Source organism: Delphinus delphis, chromosome 16 (assembly GCF_949987515.2).
Source record: "Delphinus delphis chromosome 16, mDelDel1.2, whole genome shotgun sequence".
Classification (NCBI taxonomy): Eukaryota; Metazoa; Chordata; class Mammalia; order Artiodactyla; family Delphinidae; genus Delphinus; species Delphinus delphis.
The window spans coordinates 57,749,331-57,766,737 of NC_082698.1; the positions used below are offsets into that span (position 1 = coordinate 57,749,331).

Below are 17,407 nucleotides of genomic sequence, written 5' to 3' on the forward strand. Positions count from 1 at the left end.
TTTCTATCATTCAGCTCAAGTCCAGATTAAGGCCAATGGCCACATAGCCTGAAGGCACTCTGGTCACAAACTTAGGCCCAAGCTTCTCAGTGCCTGCCTGAAAAGAAACGAGTAACGACCTCTCACTGGGGCCCATACACTTGCATTCTACAGACCCTCTGGGTATTGACACTGTCTGTCTACGCCTTACTCCCTTTCCCTACACCTCGTACCATCCTACCTAACTAGGGCCTGGATCATTTCCAAAGCAATAACCCAAAGGGGTGTGGTGGGTGTATACAACCTTCAGCACCATCCCTTCATTTCTCTTTTTTCATCACTTGCTAACTCTTCCTGGAGTTCACGATGATCCAATGTAATTTTTCAAATTTACAAACTGAAGATATGAAGGCATATATCTTCTTACTTTATTGTAGTCTAAAAATCTCATGGAGTTACTCTCGGGTCAGAGGACTCTGTGGCACAGATTCATGAAAAGAGCAAAATAAATGCTCACTGGAAAAATAAAGTACTAGCTAGAAACAAGGAAGATTTGACCCTAGCTGCCAAGTTTTTAACTCTGCAAATACTTAAGAGTCATTAATTATGTATTATTGTTTTATTCATAATTTGTAATGTTTTGGGATACCAAAAGTAATTCTAATGATGGTTGAAATTAACAAAAAATTTTAACCTCATCTTAAAACATCCACTGATCCATCTCATTCAATGGCAATATTCAATGTTAAAAGAAACATAAAAACAAACATGCACACAATTGCACAGTTTTCATAAAGGTCTATTTCATTATTGGTGGGTAGCGCATTTAACAGTTAAATACATTTAAATAATGTATAGGTGACTGCACGACTGCAGCATTGGTAACTAGATAGATAACCAATTCAACTAGAAACCAGCTAACAAGTAACTGCCTAAATATTTAAAATACAGCTCTTGTTTAGATCATCCTTTGTTTTGATCACCTTCTTGGGTGGGGGTGGGGGGGAAGCCTGCTGGTCACACTGGAAATATATTAAGGCCAAATCTTCTGATGTCCATTCCCAGAGGTTTCTTTCAGCTGGATTAAGCCTCCAGCTCCAGGGCAAGCCCAAGTTTGTGGCCTCCAGCATTAATGCTCTTCCCATCTACCAGAGCAGACAGTGTAAGCTTCACACCTGTAAACAAAAGCAGACAACTATCAAGTGCCTGAAACACCTCATGGGAGTCTGCAGTCACGCCACAACCTGTCACTTTTCCTCAGCTTGTCAGATGACCTACTAGTGCCAGCCACCAGAGGGCGCTTGGGAGTATCTGAGACACCAGACAATTCATTTGCACATCCACAGTAAGGAAGGAATCAAGTCCCAGAGCATAAGAACTTCATAATAAAGCTCAAACAGCTCTGGAAAATACAATCATGTTCAATACACTATCCAGACTAAATGACAACCATAACTGGATCCTGGAAAGGAAAAGCTACAATTAAGAGACACTTGGGACAAGTGCAGAAATCCAAATATATACTATATATTAGGTATAATTTCAAACTGTTAATTCCCTTAGCTGTGAAAACAGTATTATAGTTATGATGTCTTTATAATGATGCAGTTAAAAATGTCTTACTCTCATGATATGTATGCTAGGGCTGATGTGTCTATGTGCTTGGAAAACATTTAAATAATTCATAAGGATATGTGGGGAAAAAAGAAAAGAAGGATTATGTATAGAGACATGGAGAGATAATAAAAACAAAATAAATGTTAGTAATTGGTCAACGTGGGGAAGGTATGAGTGTTCGTGGTACCATTCTTTTCTTTAGGTTTCAAAACAGTCAAAAAGTCTGGGGAAAAAGTTCCAAGTGCTTTAGAACCTTGCTCTTCAACTGGTGGTTCAAGAACCAGCAACACTGGCATCACCTAAGAGCTTGTCAGAAAGTCAGAACCCCTCGCCCCAGACCTATGTATTTTAATAAGATTCCCAAGGTGATTCATGCACACACTGGTATTTGAGAAGTACTGCTCCAGAAAACACAGCAAGGCTCAAAAATACTATGTAAAGTAAATGAGACTATAGAGACCAAACAACCAAAGCAATGAGTGAACTATGACTGGAGAAATAAAAATTACTACAAGACATTTCAGGTACAAGTGAGGAAAGTAAATAGAGAACGGATATTAAGTAATAATATGGAATCACTGTTAACTTTCTCAGGTGTGATAACAGTATTGTGGTTATGCAGGACAATGTTCTTATTCTGAGGAGATGCATGCTGAAGCATTTAGGGAAATGTCATGATAGCTGCAATTTCCAAACAGCCCACCATAAAAAAAAAAAGGAAAGGAATAAAAAACTGTGGCAAAAGGTAAACATGTGTTCACTGTACTTTCTGTCAATTCTTCTGTATGCTTGAAAGGTTTGGAAAAGAAGCAGCTGAATCTTGAGAAAGACAAACGAGTTGGAGGAATCAGGCTCCCCAACTTCAAACTATACCACAAACCTACAGTAATCAAGACAGTATGGTACTGGCACAAAAACAGAAATATAGATCAATGGTACAGGATAGAATGCCCAAAGATAAACCCACGCACATACTGACACCTAATTTATGACAAAGGAGGCAAGAACATACAGTGGAGAAAAGACAGCCTCTTCAATAAGTGGTGCTGGGAAAACTGGACAGCTACATGTAAAAGAATGAAGTTAGAACACTACCTAACACCATACACAAAAATAAACTCCAAATGGATTAAAGACTTGAATGTAAGACCAGACACTATAAAACTTTTAGAGGAAAAACACTCTTTGACATAAACCACAGCAAGATCTTTTTTGACCCACCTCCTAGAGTAACAGAAATAAAAACAAAAAGAAACAAATGGGACTTAATTAAACTTTTTGTGCAGCAAAGGAAACCATAAACAGGACAAAAAGACAACCCTCAGAATGGGAGAAAATATCTGCAATTGAAACAACAAAGGATTAACCTCAAAATATACAAACAGCTCATGGAGCTTAATATCAAAAAAACAAACAATCCAGTTAAAAAATGAGCAGAAGAGGAGCGCTTCCCTGGTGGCGCAGTGGTTGAGAGTCCGCCTGCTGATGCAGGGGACACGGGTTCGTGCCCCAGTCTGGGAAGATCCCACATGCCATGGAGCGGCTGGGCCCGTGAGCCATGGCCGCTGAGCCTGCGCGTCCGGAGCCTGTGCTCCGTAACGGGAGAGGCCACAACAGTGAGAGGCCCGCGTACGGCAAAAAAAAAAAAAAATGAGCAGAAGACCTAAATAGACATTTCACCAAGGAAGACATACAGATGGCCAAGAGGCACGTGAAAAGATGCTCAACACCAGTAATTATTAGAGAAAAGCAAGTCAAAACTGCAATGAGGTATCACCTCACACTGGTCAGAATGGCCATTATCAAAAGCTAAAAACAATCAATGCTGGAAAGGGTGTGGTGAAAAGGGAACCCTCTTGCACTGTTGGTGGGAATGTAAATTGATACAACCACTATGGAGGACAGTATGGAGGTTCCTTAAAAAACTAAAAATAGAACTACCATATGACCCAGCAATCCCACTACTGGGCATATACCCTGAGAAAACCAGACACATGCACCTCAATGTTCACTGCAAGCACCATTTACAATAGCCAGGACATAGAACCAACCTAGATGTCCATCGACAGATGAATGGATGAAGAAGATGTGGCACATATATACAATGGAATATTACTCAGTCATAAAAAGAAACGAAATTGAGTTATTTGCAGTGAGGTAGATGGACCTAGAGTCTGTCATACAGAGTGAAGTAAGTCAGAAAGAGAAAAACAAATACCATATGCTAAAGCATACATATGGAATCTTAAAAAAAAAGAAAAAATGGTACTGATGAATCTGGTTGCAGGGCAGGAATAAAGAGGTAGACATAAGAGAACGGACTTGATGACATGGGGTGGGAGGGCGAAGCTGGGACGAAGTGAGAGAAGTTTCAACATATATACACTACCAAATGTAAAACAGTTGGCTGGTGGGAAGCAGCAGCATAGCACAGGGAGATCGGCTCAGTGCTCTGTGATGACCTGGAGGAGTGGGATAGGAAGGATGGGAGGGAGGCTCAAGAGGGAGGGGATCTGGGGAGATATGTATGCATATGGCTGATTCGCTTTGTTATGCAACAGAAACTAACATGGTATTATGAAGAAATTATACTCCAAGAAAGATCTATTTAAAAAAAAAATCTAACAGTCTGTTTTCTAAAGTGTCTGTAATATTTTATGTGCATGCCAGCACTGTATGAGGGCTCTAACTTCTCCCTATCTTCATCTACACTTGTTATTTTCTAATGATTTATTATATCGATTCTAGTGGGTAGCAGTGGTATTTCACTGTGGTTTTAATTTACAGTTACTTAATGACTAATGACACTGAGCACCTTTTCCTGTGCTAATTAGCTATTTGTATGTCTTCATATAAATGTCTTTGCAAATCTTTTGCCATTTTTTGATTGGGTTGTTTGTCATAGTTATTAATGAGTTTTAAGAGTTCTTTACATGTTATGGGTACAAGTCCTTTGTATGATTTGCAAACATTTTTCTCAGTCTATGGTATGTCTTCATTCTCTTAATACTGCCTTTTAAAGCATAAGCTCAAAAGTTTCCATTTAAAAAATAAATAAATAAAAAGAAGCTGAGAAATGAAACTAATTTTGAAACCACTATCAGAACAATCCTTAATACTTACCAGGCCTCAGAGTCTGAGTGTAGCCCACTCCAATTAAACTAGAATTGTTGACTTTTGCCTAAGATAAAATGCAAAAACAAATGTAAGACAAATTTTTGAATGGAGGGACAAAGCCCCTGGGTGTTTCCCTATCATACAATTATGACGCATTCACTTTTCCACAAGAGTTAATAAAATTTAATATTGTATTAAGCTAAGCGAAAACTAGGTGCCACTTAATCCTCATCCACTAAATTCAAATTGTCAGCAGGACACAAAACTCTTGCAATCTTTTGGGATGTGTCCACAGACCCCAAACTGTCCATATAGCACAAAAGCCTAAGCACTCTCATAAAAACTGTCCTTAAAAAACAAAAACAAAACAAAACAAAAAACTGTCCTTGTTGAGTCTAATCTAGCACATAAGACCATACCAGAATGTGGGTAATGGAAGTTCACCAGGCTCACTAACTACATGACATTGACACACACACCACCCTCAAAGTATGGCATGTGTATGTATAGTTTAATTTTGTGACTACGACACTACTTTCAGGGGTATTCCTAAAGAATTTAAACCATGCATGTTCTAAATCTCCAAATGACAAGCACTTCCTCTGAAGAAAGAGACTGACTACAACTCCTTCACCTCACTTTCTCACACCTCTCATTAATGCCCTTGAGTCTTGGCTGTATATAACTAGACGGTGCTTAAGAAGGCGTTCCAAAGGGGCATCATTTACCAATCCAGACCCCTTCCCTCCTTGTACAATTCTAATATTTTAGGATTTTAGTCACAGACTTTCAAGGGCTGGAAGGAATCCTGGAGAGGAAGACATGGTCAGGAGAAGCTTCGAGCTCCATTCTCTCCCACTACTGACATCACTTAAGCCATACCAGAGGCCTAAGGCTGTAAATGGGGGCATCTCACCCTGCTCTCCATGGCCTAGGTTGCCTAGTCAGGTAACTTTGCTCTTCAGCATTTTGAGTGCTATGGTAATAAAAAGGTAACAAACAGCCTCTGGGATCAAAACAGACTTGGGGGATTCCCTGGTGGCGCAGTGGTTGAGAGTCCGCCTGCCAATGCAGGGGACATGGGTTGGTGCCCCGGTCCGGGAAGATCCCACAAGCCGCGGAGCAGCTGGGCCCGTGAGCCATGGCCGCTGAGCCTGCGCGTCCGGAGCCTGTGCTCCGTAACGGGAGAGGCCACAACAGTGAGAGGCCCGCGTACCGCAAAAAAAAAAAAAAAAAAAAAAAAAAAAAAAAAAAAAAAAAAAACAGACTTGGAAATGATTTGATGTCTACACTCTTTTGTAATGTATATCAAAACAGCCCAATTGAGAGAGAAATGATCCAACTATACAGGCAAAAGTCACAGAAACAAAACTTGTATTCACTTGGCACTACAGCCAAGTCTTCATGAGCCACCAATGACCATGTGAGTTATTTGTCTAAGGAAGAAATGCCCCACTAGCAACCATATTTTGCCAAACAAATTAAGAGCCCCAAACAATAAAATAGCTCCTACTATTTTAGGAGTCAACCATGAAACTAATGGAGCATTATGCAATGCTTCCTGGGTGATGCTTGATTAGGGTAACAGCAGCACTACTTAGGCAGACCATGCTAAATATTCAATAGTTTTCCAAACTAATCCCCAGAAGTCACTCACTGGCACACAGGTCCCAAGCTGCCTTCCCATTTTAGACTGTGAGAGAGCTGCATCTTCTGCTGGCATTAAACCTGTGATGGTGCCATAGACATATATTTGAAGAGAATAGCAATGTAGCTACCGCAGCACAGTGTGCTGTGTGAATCCTGAGGATTTTACCGCTACAGTGTAGTCAGAAATAGAGAAGGGAAAAATAAATGAATCACTGCCTTGCCAACAGGAAAAGCATTCCGGGTGCTTCTCATTCTCTCTGATTACAACTCTGTTAAGCTAAAACAAGAATGGGGCTAAAACTTAACTGCCTAAATTATCAAAACATATCGTCCTCAGGAATGAAGATGACTATGTAACAGAAATAACTCTCACGGAAGGTTTAACTCTTTCATTCTAGTACATACGGTGCCTGACCTGTAAGCAACTAACACACAGGAAGAGCTGCTGATCTGCCTGAAACTGGAGCCAGCGCTCTATACCCTCAGACACTGTACTCCCCCCTACCACAATCCACTATGACTGAAGGAAGAAATAGCAGAAAGAGTATAAGGACAGGACTAGGGTGGCCATGCAACCCAACCAACCCACAATAGAGGGGAGGGAGTTCCTGGGATGCAGGACTTTCAGTGCTAAAGTTGGGATAGTCCCAGGCAAAGCAGGATGAGCTACCTAGTCACCCTAGACAGAAGGGAAATCAAAAGACATGCAAGTCCAGTCCTGGCCCTACCTCTCTTTCCTTCCTTCCCTAGCTGTGGTCTACATCATTCCTCTCTCCAAGCTTTGGTTTCTTCACTTGCAAAACAGCATGTGTACCACTGGCTGCTCAGATCAAATCTGAAGATATTTTGTAAACCATTAAAGACAAACACAAAGTAACAAAGTACTATTACCTTCCAACCAGAATGCGAACTGCCCAGGGTCCAAAATACTGGCTTCCCTGGGCTTGGACAGGCTTGGCCCTCATAGTTATTATCTACACTACTTCAACAACTTTTGAAGTTAATTTAAACAAACTCCTGTGGCCTGGATAGCAAACATCTCTGTCTCAACAAAAAAAAGCAGCATTCCCGAGTTCTAGTCCCAATCTGTGTGTAAACTGGGAATTGTGTGAACCACAGTTCAAATATTCAACACAATCCAATATACCCAAAGATTAAGTCCCACAACCAAAATCCCATTCTAAGCCCACAGCAGTACTCACAGAAATGGAAGCAGTGGGATCCAACTGATATTTAGCTGCAATGCCAAAGCGAGTACAGTTGGTTCCTGATGTCCAAGCAAGGTTTACTGAAGTGTCAAGATCTTCACATACTTTCTGATAAATTGATCCTCCAAATTCTGTCCCATCATTGCTATAAGATATTTTAAATTAGTCAACCTAGACTAGACAATGTAATAATGTCTAAGGCACAAGGCTGATACTGTAGCATTACATTTAAATAAAAGCCACTGCTTACATGGGTCTCTAGTGTTCCACTGAAAACTTTAGTTTTACAAGGTCTTTTCGGGGCTTCCCTGGTGGCGCAGTGGTTAAGAATCCATCTGCCAATGCAAGGGACATGGGTTCGAGCCCTGGTCCAGGAAGATCCCACATGCTGCGGAGCAGCCAAGCCCATACGCCACAACTACTGAGCCTGCACTCTAGAGCCCACACACCTAGAGCCTGTGCGCCGCGAAAGGAGAAGCCACCGCGATGAGAAGCTCGCGCACTGAAATGAAGAGCAGCCCCCGCTCACCGCAATTAGAGAAAGCCCACGTACAGCAACGGAGACCCAACACAGCCAAAACTAAATAAATAAAAAAATTTTTTTTAATGTCATCAAAGGACTTTTCCCAACTTATGTCCAAAAACAGGGATTGGTCAAATCAATCATGGTATATCTATAAAAATTATCATGCAGCCACTAACCATCACTAAGAATACATAATGCTATAGGAAAATGATCAAAATGTATTAAGGTGGGGGAGGTTAAAAACAGCCTTTTTGGTATGTATTTTATATACACACATATAAAAAGATGAAACACCAAAGCATTAACAATTAACAAAAGTTAAATGTCTAGACGGTGGGATTATGAAACATTTTTGTTTTCTTCTTTGTACTTCTGTTATATACCAATGCATCATTTTTATAAGGGAAAAAATTCTTTTTAAGTCCTTTCTATATATACATTTAATTTGGGTTAGGTAAAAACTCTATACATTTTAGGTAATCCTATCAAATGAGCACCTCACACATCACAGACAATGAAGTCAAATGAATGCACATAGAGTTTGGCAATGTCTTAGCCTTTTTTTTTTGGCCATACCATGCAGCTTGTGGAATCTCAGTTCCCTGACCGGGGACAGAACCCGGGCCACGGCAGTGAAAGCTCCAAATCCTAACCACTAGACCACCAAGGAACTCCCATCCTAGCCTCTTCTAAAAATCCAAAGCACATCAAGCCTCATGTGAAATGAACATTTACTCTCTCAGCACCAAAACTCAGACTAATGGTTTTTACTGTACACTTCTGAAGGGCATTCTAGAAATGCCCAAGGATGATCTTTTTATGTTAAGAAAATTCCTTTAGGTTGTACTCAGATTCACAGGAGATGACAGGAGACATCAATACCACTTTGAGGTCCTACATCATAATATCCCACAAAAGAAATACTCACACATTAGTGTGTAGCTGGAAGTCCCCAGTCCTGTAGCCCACTGCAAAGTTATTTCTTGTCAGCTTTGATTTGGCACTGTCAAAGGTCATCTGGTACCCAGCAAGCCAGCCCTCATAACAAAAGACTGCTGAACCGTGGATTGCAGGTCCAGCAAAATCAAAGTCAACATCACAACCAAGGTTCATACATTCCCTCTTGTAAGAAGACTTGATTTTACCACTTTTCTTTCTGGAAAAAGAACAAACTGTCTTAAAACTGATGTCAGTGGGAAAGATTTACAGACATAACTTCTGCATAGAGGGCACAAAACAGATTTAAATGAACCTCACTGTAACTGGGGAGTACAGGCACACTTCATTGTTTTACTGCAGTTCACTTTACTGTGTTTCCCTCCCCCCCCGCACCTGTTTGTAGCAGGGTTTGTAGCAATTGAGGGTTTGTAGCAATCCTGCACCAAGCAGATCTGTTTGGGTGTTTTTTTCCAACAGCATTTGTTCACTTTGTGTTGCTGTTGTCACATTTTGGTAGTTCTCATAATATTTCAAACTTTATTATTATTATTTTATTTGTTAACAGTGATCTGTGGTCACTGATCTTCTGATGTTACTACTACAACTTGGTGAAGGCTCAGATGATCGTTGGTATATTTTAGAAATAAAGTATTTTTTAATTAAGGTATGTACATTGTTTTTTTCCCCAACATAATGCTACTGCACACTTAACAGACAACAGTATAGTGTAAACATAACTTTTATATGCACTGGGAAACCAAAAAATCCGTATGAGTCGCTTTTTTACAATATTCACTTTATTGCAGTGGTTTGGAACCAAACCTGCAATATCTCCAAGGTATGCCTGTATAAGAGATAGCAAGATAATCATAAGAGGTAAAAAAAAAAACATGGCTCAATGAACTAAAAGGCACAAGGGGCGACTGGACCACCACCACCATAGGAAGACTGCTTTGCAGAACTGGTTATCAGTCACAAAAGCCTATAAAAAACATGTTAGGTACCCAAGTTAGTGTCACAATAAGAGGCAAATATTTGAAGGCAAGTCAACAACCATACTGCTCATGTTCCAAAGGCAGAAACAGAAATTCACCACCACAAGGCACCTGAATGTGCACCTTTCTTAAATATACCAAAGAAGAATGCTTTTCAATTTAAAGCAGATAAAAATGCCAGGCTTACCCCGTGTTTGGTGAAAAGGTGGTATCAAACGTCAGTTTCAAACCTTGACAAATCTATTTCGAGAGAAAAAGAATTTGTTTTCAGCTTTATTTCTTTTTTGAAATACAAAAATAAAATAATTAATACTACAGCACATTTTCAAATGTTACCTGGTCTTCAATAGCGATTTCTGTTCCCAGAGTATTATCAGTGTTCCACTTTTCTGTGAAAGTCAGCCCATACTCACACCATTTATATTTGGTCTCCAAGGTCCCGGTAACTTTACCAGTGTCTGTATTAGATGAACCAGATGTTGAGAATTCCTAAGAAGACAAGACAAACTTCAGGAACTTTCTCATAAGCCTAGAAGAATCCACTTCCTAATTTACACACACACACACACACACACACACACACACACACAAAACCCCACTGAAACACAATAATTTCACTAATCCTCTTTTTTCTAGCTTCCCAAACACTCCTACCCTCTGCTACTGAGTATATACAACAGTGACAAATTAGCCTGTAAGTTACTGACTACATCTTACTACTGCTGACATTTCCAACCAATGGATCAAAAGTTACTTGTATCTGATTCTCAAGTGAACAACAAACTATACGACTTTTAAGGAAACTTCTGCTAAGGTGATTTTATTTGGGATTCAAAAAAAATCAGTGGGGGAGGATGGATGTTTTAGTACTGCTTCCAATCTGCCTGATATTGAATGAGACACTAAATAGGTCAGTATGGCTAATCACAGACCCCCTTCATTAAAATCTGAGTTTATACACAATTTACTATGAAATGGTTCCTGAAAATCCTTAAAAGGAAAGCACCCCACTGTAAGAATCTATGCCACAAAAGATTTTTTTTTTTAATTCTTTGGTAACCTCAATATTCTGTTTCTGACATAAAGAGTCTTCATCAGGTTTAATGCCTTCCCAACCATCTTTACATTCTCATTAAAAAAAAAAAAAACGGGGAGGGAAATTATAGGAGATTTACTCTATAACTGATTTATATCATGCATAATATAAACTATACTCTGTACAACAGATGATATTAGTAGAAAAAACAACCCATGCAGTGATCAATTTGAAATGTACTATATAATCTTATGTTTGTAGCAAATATAAATAACTTGCCAATCCCTAATTGCACACCAACTGAAAAGGAAGGCATAATATGGAGAGGGCTTATCTGAAATTCAAAATCTGCTACAGATAATCCAGAAATCTAACCTTTCAGAGCTTAGTATACAGGCAAGCAACTGAAATCTTCCAAGATAAAATGTTAAAAATGCCCTTTGAGGGTTCTGATCTGACTGCTAATGATGGTTATACTCTTAAGGTCATTGGAAAGCCAAATTTAAAGATGGCTGATCTGAACTAATAAAGAAAAGCCTTCGACCTGAAATTGTGATACCTGCAGAATGAGGAAATACCAAAAACTCTATCAAAAGGAGAAAAGACCAATCATCCTTCACTTAGAAAACAGAGCATTTGTGTAACTATCGCTCTGCCGTGAAACAGACTCAATTCTTTAGGTCTTATATACAATCTCCTGAAATTAGATGCTTTCAGTAACAGAAATTTCAAGTCAAAGCTTGGCACTCATGCCCATACTAAAAAGCACCAAATTGTGTTAGGGAAGAACACTGGATATGAAATTAGGAGTCCTGACATCCAGTTCTGCCTGGCATTTACTAAATGAGTAACACTGAGGAAGACACTTTTCTGGGTCTCAGTTACCTCAACTGTAATAACAAAACTTACTTCTGGAGGATTAAATTGGACTAAGACTTTGAAAGCTTTGCACATTTTCACATGCTCTACACAACAGGAATGCATTACTAAAACAATATAATATATATGGAGCCTGTTCTAACAGATAATTGAAATGCAAATGTGTATGAGTAGCTATTTTTAGTCCTGAGTGACAATGATTAATGATTCTTAAGGCCCCACCCACTGCCACCCATCAGCCCACAGACTGAGCCAGCTTATATACATGCCAAGTACATGCCAAGGAGTCCTCAAGACACAAAACCAAGAAGATCACACTGTGATCTGGGACCAGAAATGGGTCAGATGATACCACTGGTGGAGCTTATACCCTCCCTTTCACTCCTCACCAAGATATTTAGGCTTCTACCTTCTGCAGTGGCCCAGACATCGTTGCAGTTCAGGTGAGAAATGCGACTGCGACTATTTGGGGCCAGGGACATATTACAAGATCAGTACCATGTTTTTGAATTACATACATTAAATGTAAATTAAAATATACCATATCTAATCAAGCTCTTATATATCCTTCATGTTCTTAAGCTTAATTTTATAAAATTCCTATCCACAATAAGCCTTTCCTTTCCAACAAAGGTTTTGATTTATCAAACAATCTAGTACTAGATATACTGCTCTGACTGTTCCCTACTTTAAAGTTTATTTTGTCTCTCCAGCCAGCAAGCAAGCTTTTTAAACACAAGAATTGAGTCTTCTACTTTTAGAAGGCCTTTTGTGTTTCAGCAAATACACAGCAAGTGGTTTATAAGGGGCAATAGGTTAAGAGAGGGAACACAAAACAAACACTAAGTCACTGCTCTGTAACCTGTTACCTTGAGCAAGTAAGTCACTCAACCACACTAAATACTCAGGCTTCCTTTCAGACCAAAGAAACCAAAAAACAGATGCGACCAATATAAAACCCCAGAAATCCAAGTCTAGGCATTGAGAAACTACAAAATGATTAAATAAATACCAGTTATATGCACTAAGGGAGTTAACAACTGTAGGAAGAATTTATCAAAATAACCAATAATATTCAATATGCACACACTATACCCATCCCCAAAACAATCCCCAAACAAAAACTTTTAGAAGAAAAAAATTACACAAAATTAAATTTTACTTTACTCTCTTTGAGGGAGTTTGTTAGGCAAGATCAAGACATCCAAATATCAAAATAGTAACCTCTTTAAAAATACTCAAATTTAGGACTCTCTAAATTCACAAAATACAAGTGGAAATCTTCCCCAAGGCGGGCTGCTAGAATATGACCATTACATAAACGATTAGTACACTCAAATTAAGTTACTGAATATTTTTATGCCCAGAACTCTTAATGTTTTCCACAGGCATTAAAAGAAGGGGTTACAAAAAAGTATAACAGGTTCCCTGCCTTTAAGCTTGCAACCTTACTAAGTAAACAGAATCCCACATGACCAGTGTCTTTCCTGAGTTCCTTGAGCATACAAAGTAATATGGCAAAAGACCACATGAAAATCAGAAATCATATCCAAAGCCAAAACAATCAAGATAAAATTCCCTTAAAACGAAATTATCTTTTGCCCCTTCTTTAAGATAAAATGTGTAGACATCTTTCAGTTATGACTATCTTATGGGTTGAAAAATTGTATAAAGGCTCGTCAGAACTTATCAAATAACTAACACTCACCACGCCACTGCATGACTTTGTTTTCACATCCAATTTCACCAACCCAAAACCTTCAAGTAGAGAGCAAAAAAGAACAAAATGATCTTTTTGTATAAAAGATGCATACCAACAGCTGACTACATTTAAAAAAACAAAAACCAGAAACATTTCACATATTCAGAGGGGGATAAAAATGTGTGTTGATATACAATATTTAAATGAAAACAAATTAAATTATTCTATGTAAACTAACATGTAAAGGACAGAACATCTCTATGAAGCTCTCCTAGTATGTTGGCGTGTATTTGGCACCCACCCTCAAAAACAGCTTCCAAATCATCTTATCAAAACATTTATTAAAACATGCTTTTCAAACCTAAACATCAGATCAGAAAATCTATTCAACTTAAAGATCAGAATAGTCAATAGTTTATTATGATACAGGCATTTAGAACATTTATCTCAAAGGCATACCTCGCTTTGGAATTAATAATCTGAACAACTGGGGAAATAATCTAAAGGATAGGGAGGGTGGGGTGTGGAACAAAATCTTTAACAAAACCCAAATTTATTTGCAGAAACCCATAACCCTTTATGAGTCACCACCATAAAAGCAAAAGCAGTAAAACATCGTAATTCTAGTCAACCAAGGCCTAAACTACATCCGAAGGAAATGAAAGCACAATTGTTTTTTTTCTTAAAGGTAAATTCCCTGAACTAAAGTATGAAAAAAAGGAGGAAATTGGGATGGAGGGAGGAAATGTGGGATGGAGGGAAATGTGGATTGTTACAGTACTCTTTTAAAAGAAATGTTATCTTAAATGTAGCTAACAGAAGAATTACTGCAGCAAGATATTTACAATCTGAAGAAATTACTAATTCACTAAGCAATCCAAACACACATTTTCGCTTCAGATCTAAAATTTTTAAAACAGTTCTTACCAAATCCTTTGTTGAATATATCTCTGGCAGCTTTGCCAAGGTCAGCATATGATGGAGGAATACACATTGCTGGTGGGAAGAAACATTCCAGTGTTAACGTCCCTGTTCTCCCAGTCTGTCCAAGAACTAGCTTATGACCCACTGCTACCTTTAAAACCAAGCAGTCCAACTTAGTTTTGATACCACTAGAATCTATAATAACACTGTAGTCTAGTATGATCCATGAAGGAGGTATCAGCACCAAAGGCTTATTTCTAAAATAGATAATCACAGTTAAGTGTTTATACAAACTTGGAAAATTCCCTCCAAAATATATAAAAATATTTTCTATTCCTAAATTTACACAGTGCCTGCAGCCTCACTTCCTAGGATGAGACTAGTACAAAGAATCAAACACATACACACGTATATATCTGTACATACAGATATACCTGCCAAAATTCACTGGAATGTGATTTAACCAAATGAGATAAGATTAAAAACTAAGACAAGTCCCTCTCCCCCCTATTCAACCTTTAGTATCCTCACGGAGATCAAAACCAATATTCCGAAATAGAAAGAGAAAGATAGGTCATACTTCTGAAACTTAAATATTGAAACATAAAAAAAAAAATACAGCCATTTATGTTTCACTCAAGCGCCTACATCAACTAAATATCAAATGCACTTTAAACATATTAGTATGACACTCAAGTCCTCGGCCCACGCTGTGAGGCTTAAGGGCAAGCAATCTGAGGTCGTTACACCAGCTCATTCATCCTACATAGCACGTCCACGCCCTTAGGAGCACATGTAATGAATGACCTTGCGCCCTCACACGGGGGGTTACTACTTCCTCTAAAAACGTGACCGATCCAATCCTGCAAAAGCTGAACCCGATAATTAATAACTTTCTGCTTCTCAGTTCGTCAAAGCTGAACGTGAATGCGTCCACAGACCAGCTCCCCAGGCCTAGTCAGTCCCGCTATCCGAGATCCAACCACCCAGTCCCTCCTCCGCAAAGCCAGGGAAGTCAGACGGTGGAATGGCTACCGAAAGGGGCGAACTTCCAAGCCCTTGAAGACAGAGGGGGAAAGAAGCTGCGGTTTTCTGGTCGGGAGGCTTCGGCTGCCCAGACACCGCCGCCCCATCCCGCAGAGATCGCTCTACTTACGCCGCGGGCAGGTCTGTCCGGAGGTCGCCATGGCGAGGCCGCGAGGAGAGGTGATCTGAGGGAGGGACAAGAAGTGCGGTCAGCGGGGCTCAGAGGCGAATCAAGGGACCAGAAGGGGGTCTCAGACAGAGGGGAGAGGGGCCGCAGGGCAGCGCGGCCATCTTAGGGAGTCGGGGCCGACCCCGAGTCCGGCTCAGGCGTCCTGCTTGGCCACCGGGGCCTAGGCCCCAAGGTCCGAGTGAGGCGGGCGCGGCGGTACCTGGTGGTCTCCTGGGGGGAGGGGGAGGCACCGCTGCCGCTCCGCTAGCAGCTGAGGCCGCTCGGCTAGCTCTGCGTCCCGCTGCAGCTGCCGCGGCTGGAGGGCGAAGTGAAGGAGACACCGTTCCGCCCGCCGCAACCCTGTCCTCCCCCCGCCAGGACCCTGCCGCTGCCCCTGGGGCTGCCCACCGCGCCTGTCCCCGCAGCGCCGCCCGCTGCTCACTCCAACCTGCTCCGAGATGGCCACGTGTTCCGAGAGCACCGCTGCCCACGGGGTGTGCTCCCTCGGTCCCTCGGCAGGGGCAGGAAAAGCAGAAGCTGCCGGACCTCAAGTCAGGCAGCTACGAGGGCAGCCCCTGAGGCGAGGGGGCGGGGAACGGCGGAGGCAGCGTGGAGGGGAACGCGCGGGCGAGGGATGGGGCAGAGGCCCCGCGCGCGCTCGTCACGGGCGGGGCGGGGCTTCAGGCGCGTGCCTGCGCGGGGCTCGGCGCGACTGGGCGCGACTGAGCGCGCCGCCGCGCACCCCGGGTCAAGTACTTCTCTCCAACTCCCTTCGGAGAGTTTCGTACACCCTGTGCTTGGCACACCCTGCAGAGCCAATCCCCAGTCTAGGAGGGAGTCAGCTGAGCGTTACCCCTTCTACACTGAGCAAGTGCAGCGTGCGCTTCTGAAAGACTGTCTCTCTCTCCTGGCCCAGGGAGAAACGAGTGGGGCACAGAGACGCACCTCCCGCCCCTTGCGCACTCCCTCCTTCGTCCGCCTCCCACCACCGTGTAATCGCCATGCAGGGCGGGACTCGACCTGAGAGTCTCTCTTGGGTTGCCGCTCCCTAAACAGACGAGCACGTCTCAGGGTGCCCCGCCTTGCCCCGCACGCCCCCCTTCCCCGGCTCACGCCCTAGGGTTCCTTTTCTGACGCCTCCGTCTCGCTTAGAGGTGGGACTGCTTTACACACTCAGGGAACTGGAGCTGTCTTAGTGAGTCAAGCCTGCTAGAAAATTTAGGAATCATGCTGACCAAGCATTAGAATGCTGCACTCAAGTTCCCTGGGTATGCAGGAAGAGTGAGGGAGCCAAGGGAATAAGAAAAAGTGAGGCGTCTACTGAGATGGAAATAGAGTCAATTTAGGCTCCGGAATCGATCGCCAATTATCAGCGATTTATCCCCTTTGTACCCCAGTTTATTTATAGGTTTAAATGGGATGAAGTGGTCTTTAATAACCATTTGGCCATAGACTATGCGCAAAGCCTTTTGACCCCTGACTCTGGCTCTGAAAGCCACCTCAGCTCAAATGCTGACAAGGTTCCATCTCCTCCTAAACCAGGAAAAAAGGATAGCTAGACAGGCTTCCACAATGCAAAGCCGGATTAAAGCTGCAGCCTGGTGGATTTCCCTCCCACGAGCAAACCCCGCCAGCAATCG

General features: G+C 41.4%; 1 protein-coding gene across 1 annotated transcript; it reads right to left on the minus strand.

Moving 5' to 3' along the window:
• Positions 1–911: 911 nt before the first annotated feature.
• Positions 912–16,145, minus strand: VDAC2 (voltage dependent anion channel 2). Its single transcript, XM_060034743.1, has 10 exons — positions 15,988–16,145; positions 15,729–15,783; positions 14,576–14,644; positions 13,655–13,704; positions 10,368–10,520; positions 10,219–10,271; positions 9,026–9,253; positions 7,566–7,716; positions 4,720–4,777; positions 912–1,154 (listed from the first exon to the last, which is right to left on the minus strand). Exons 2-10 carry the CDS (start codon positions 15,757–15,759, stop codon positions 1,063–1,065), a joined length of 885 nt encoding a protein of 294 aa, XP_059890726.1. The 5' UTR covers positions 15,760–15,783; positions 15,988–16,145; the 3' UTR covers positions 912–1,062.
• Positions 16,146–17,407: the final 1,262 nt, after the last annotated feature.

Bases quoted from the DNA above. Each gene is read 5' to 3' on its own strand.
- VDAC2 (XM_060034743.1), bottom strand. From the start codon at position 15,759: ATGGCGACCTCCGGACAGACCTGCCCGCGGC. The intron at 7,717-9,025 runs GTGAGTATTTCT...AATATCTTATAG, and splicing joins TTCCAGCTACACACTAATGT to CAATGATGGGACAGAATTTG. The intron at 1,155-4,719 runs GTAAGTATTAAG...TTTTGTTTACAG, and splicing joins CACTCAGACTCTGAGGCCTG to GTGTGAAGCTTACACTGTCT.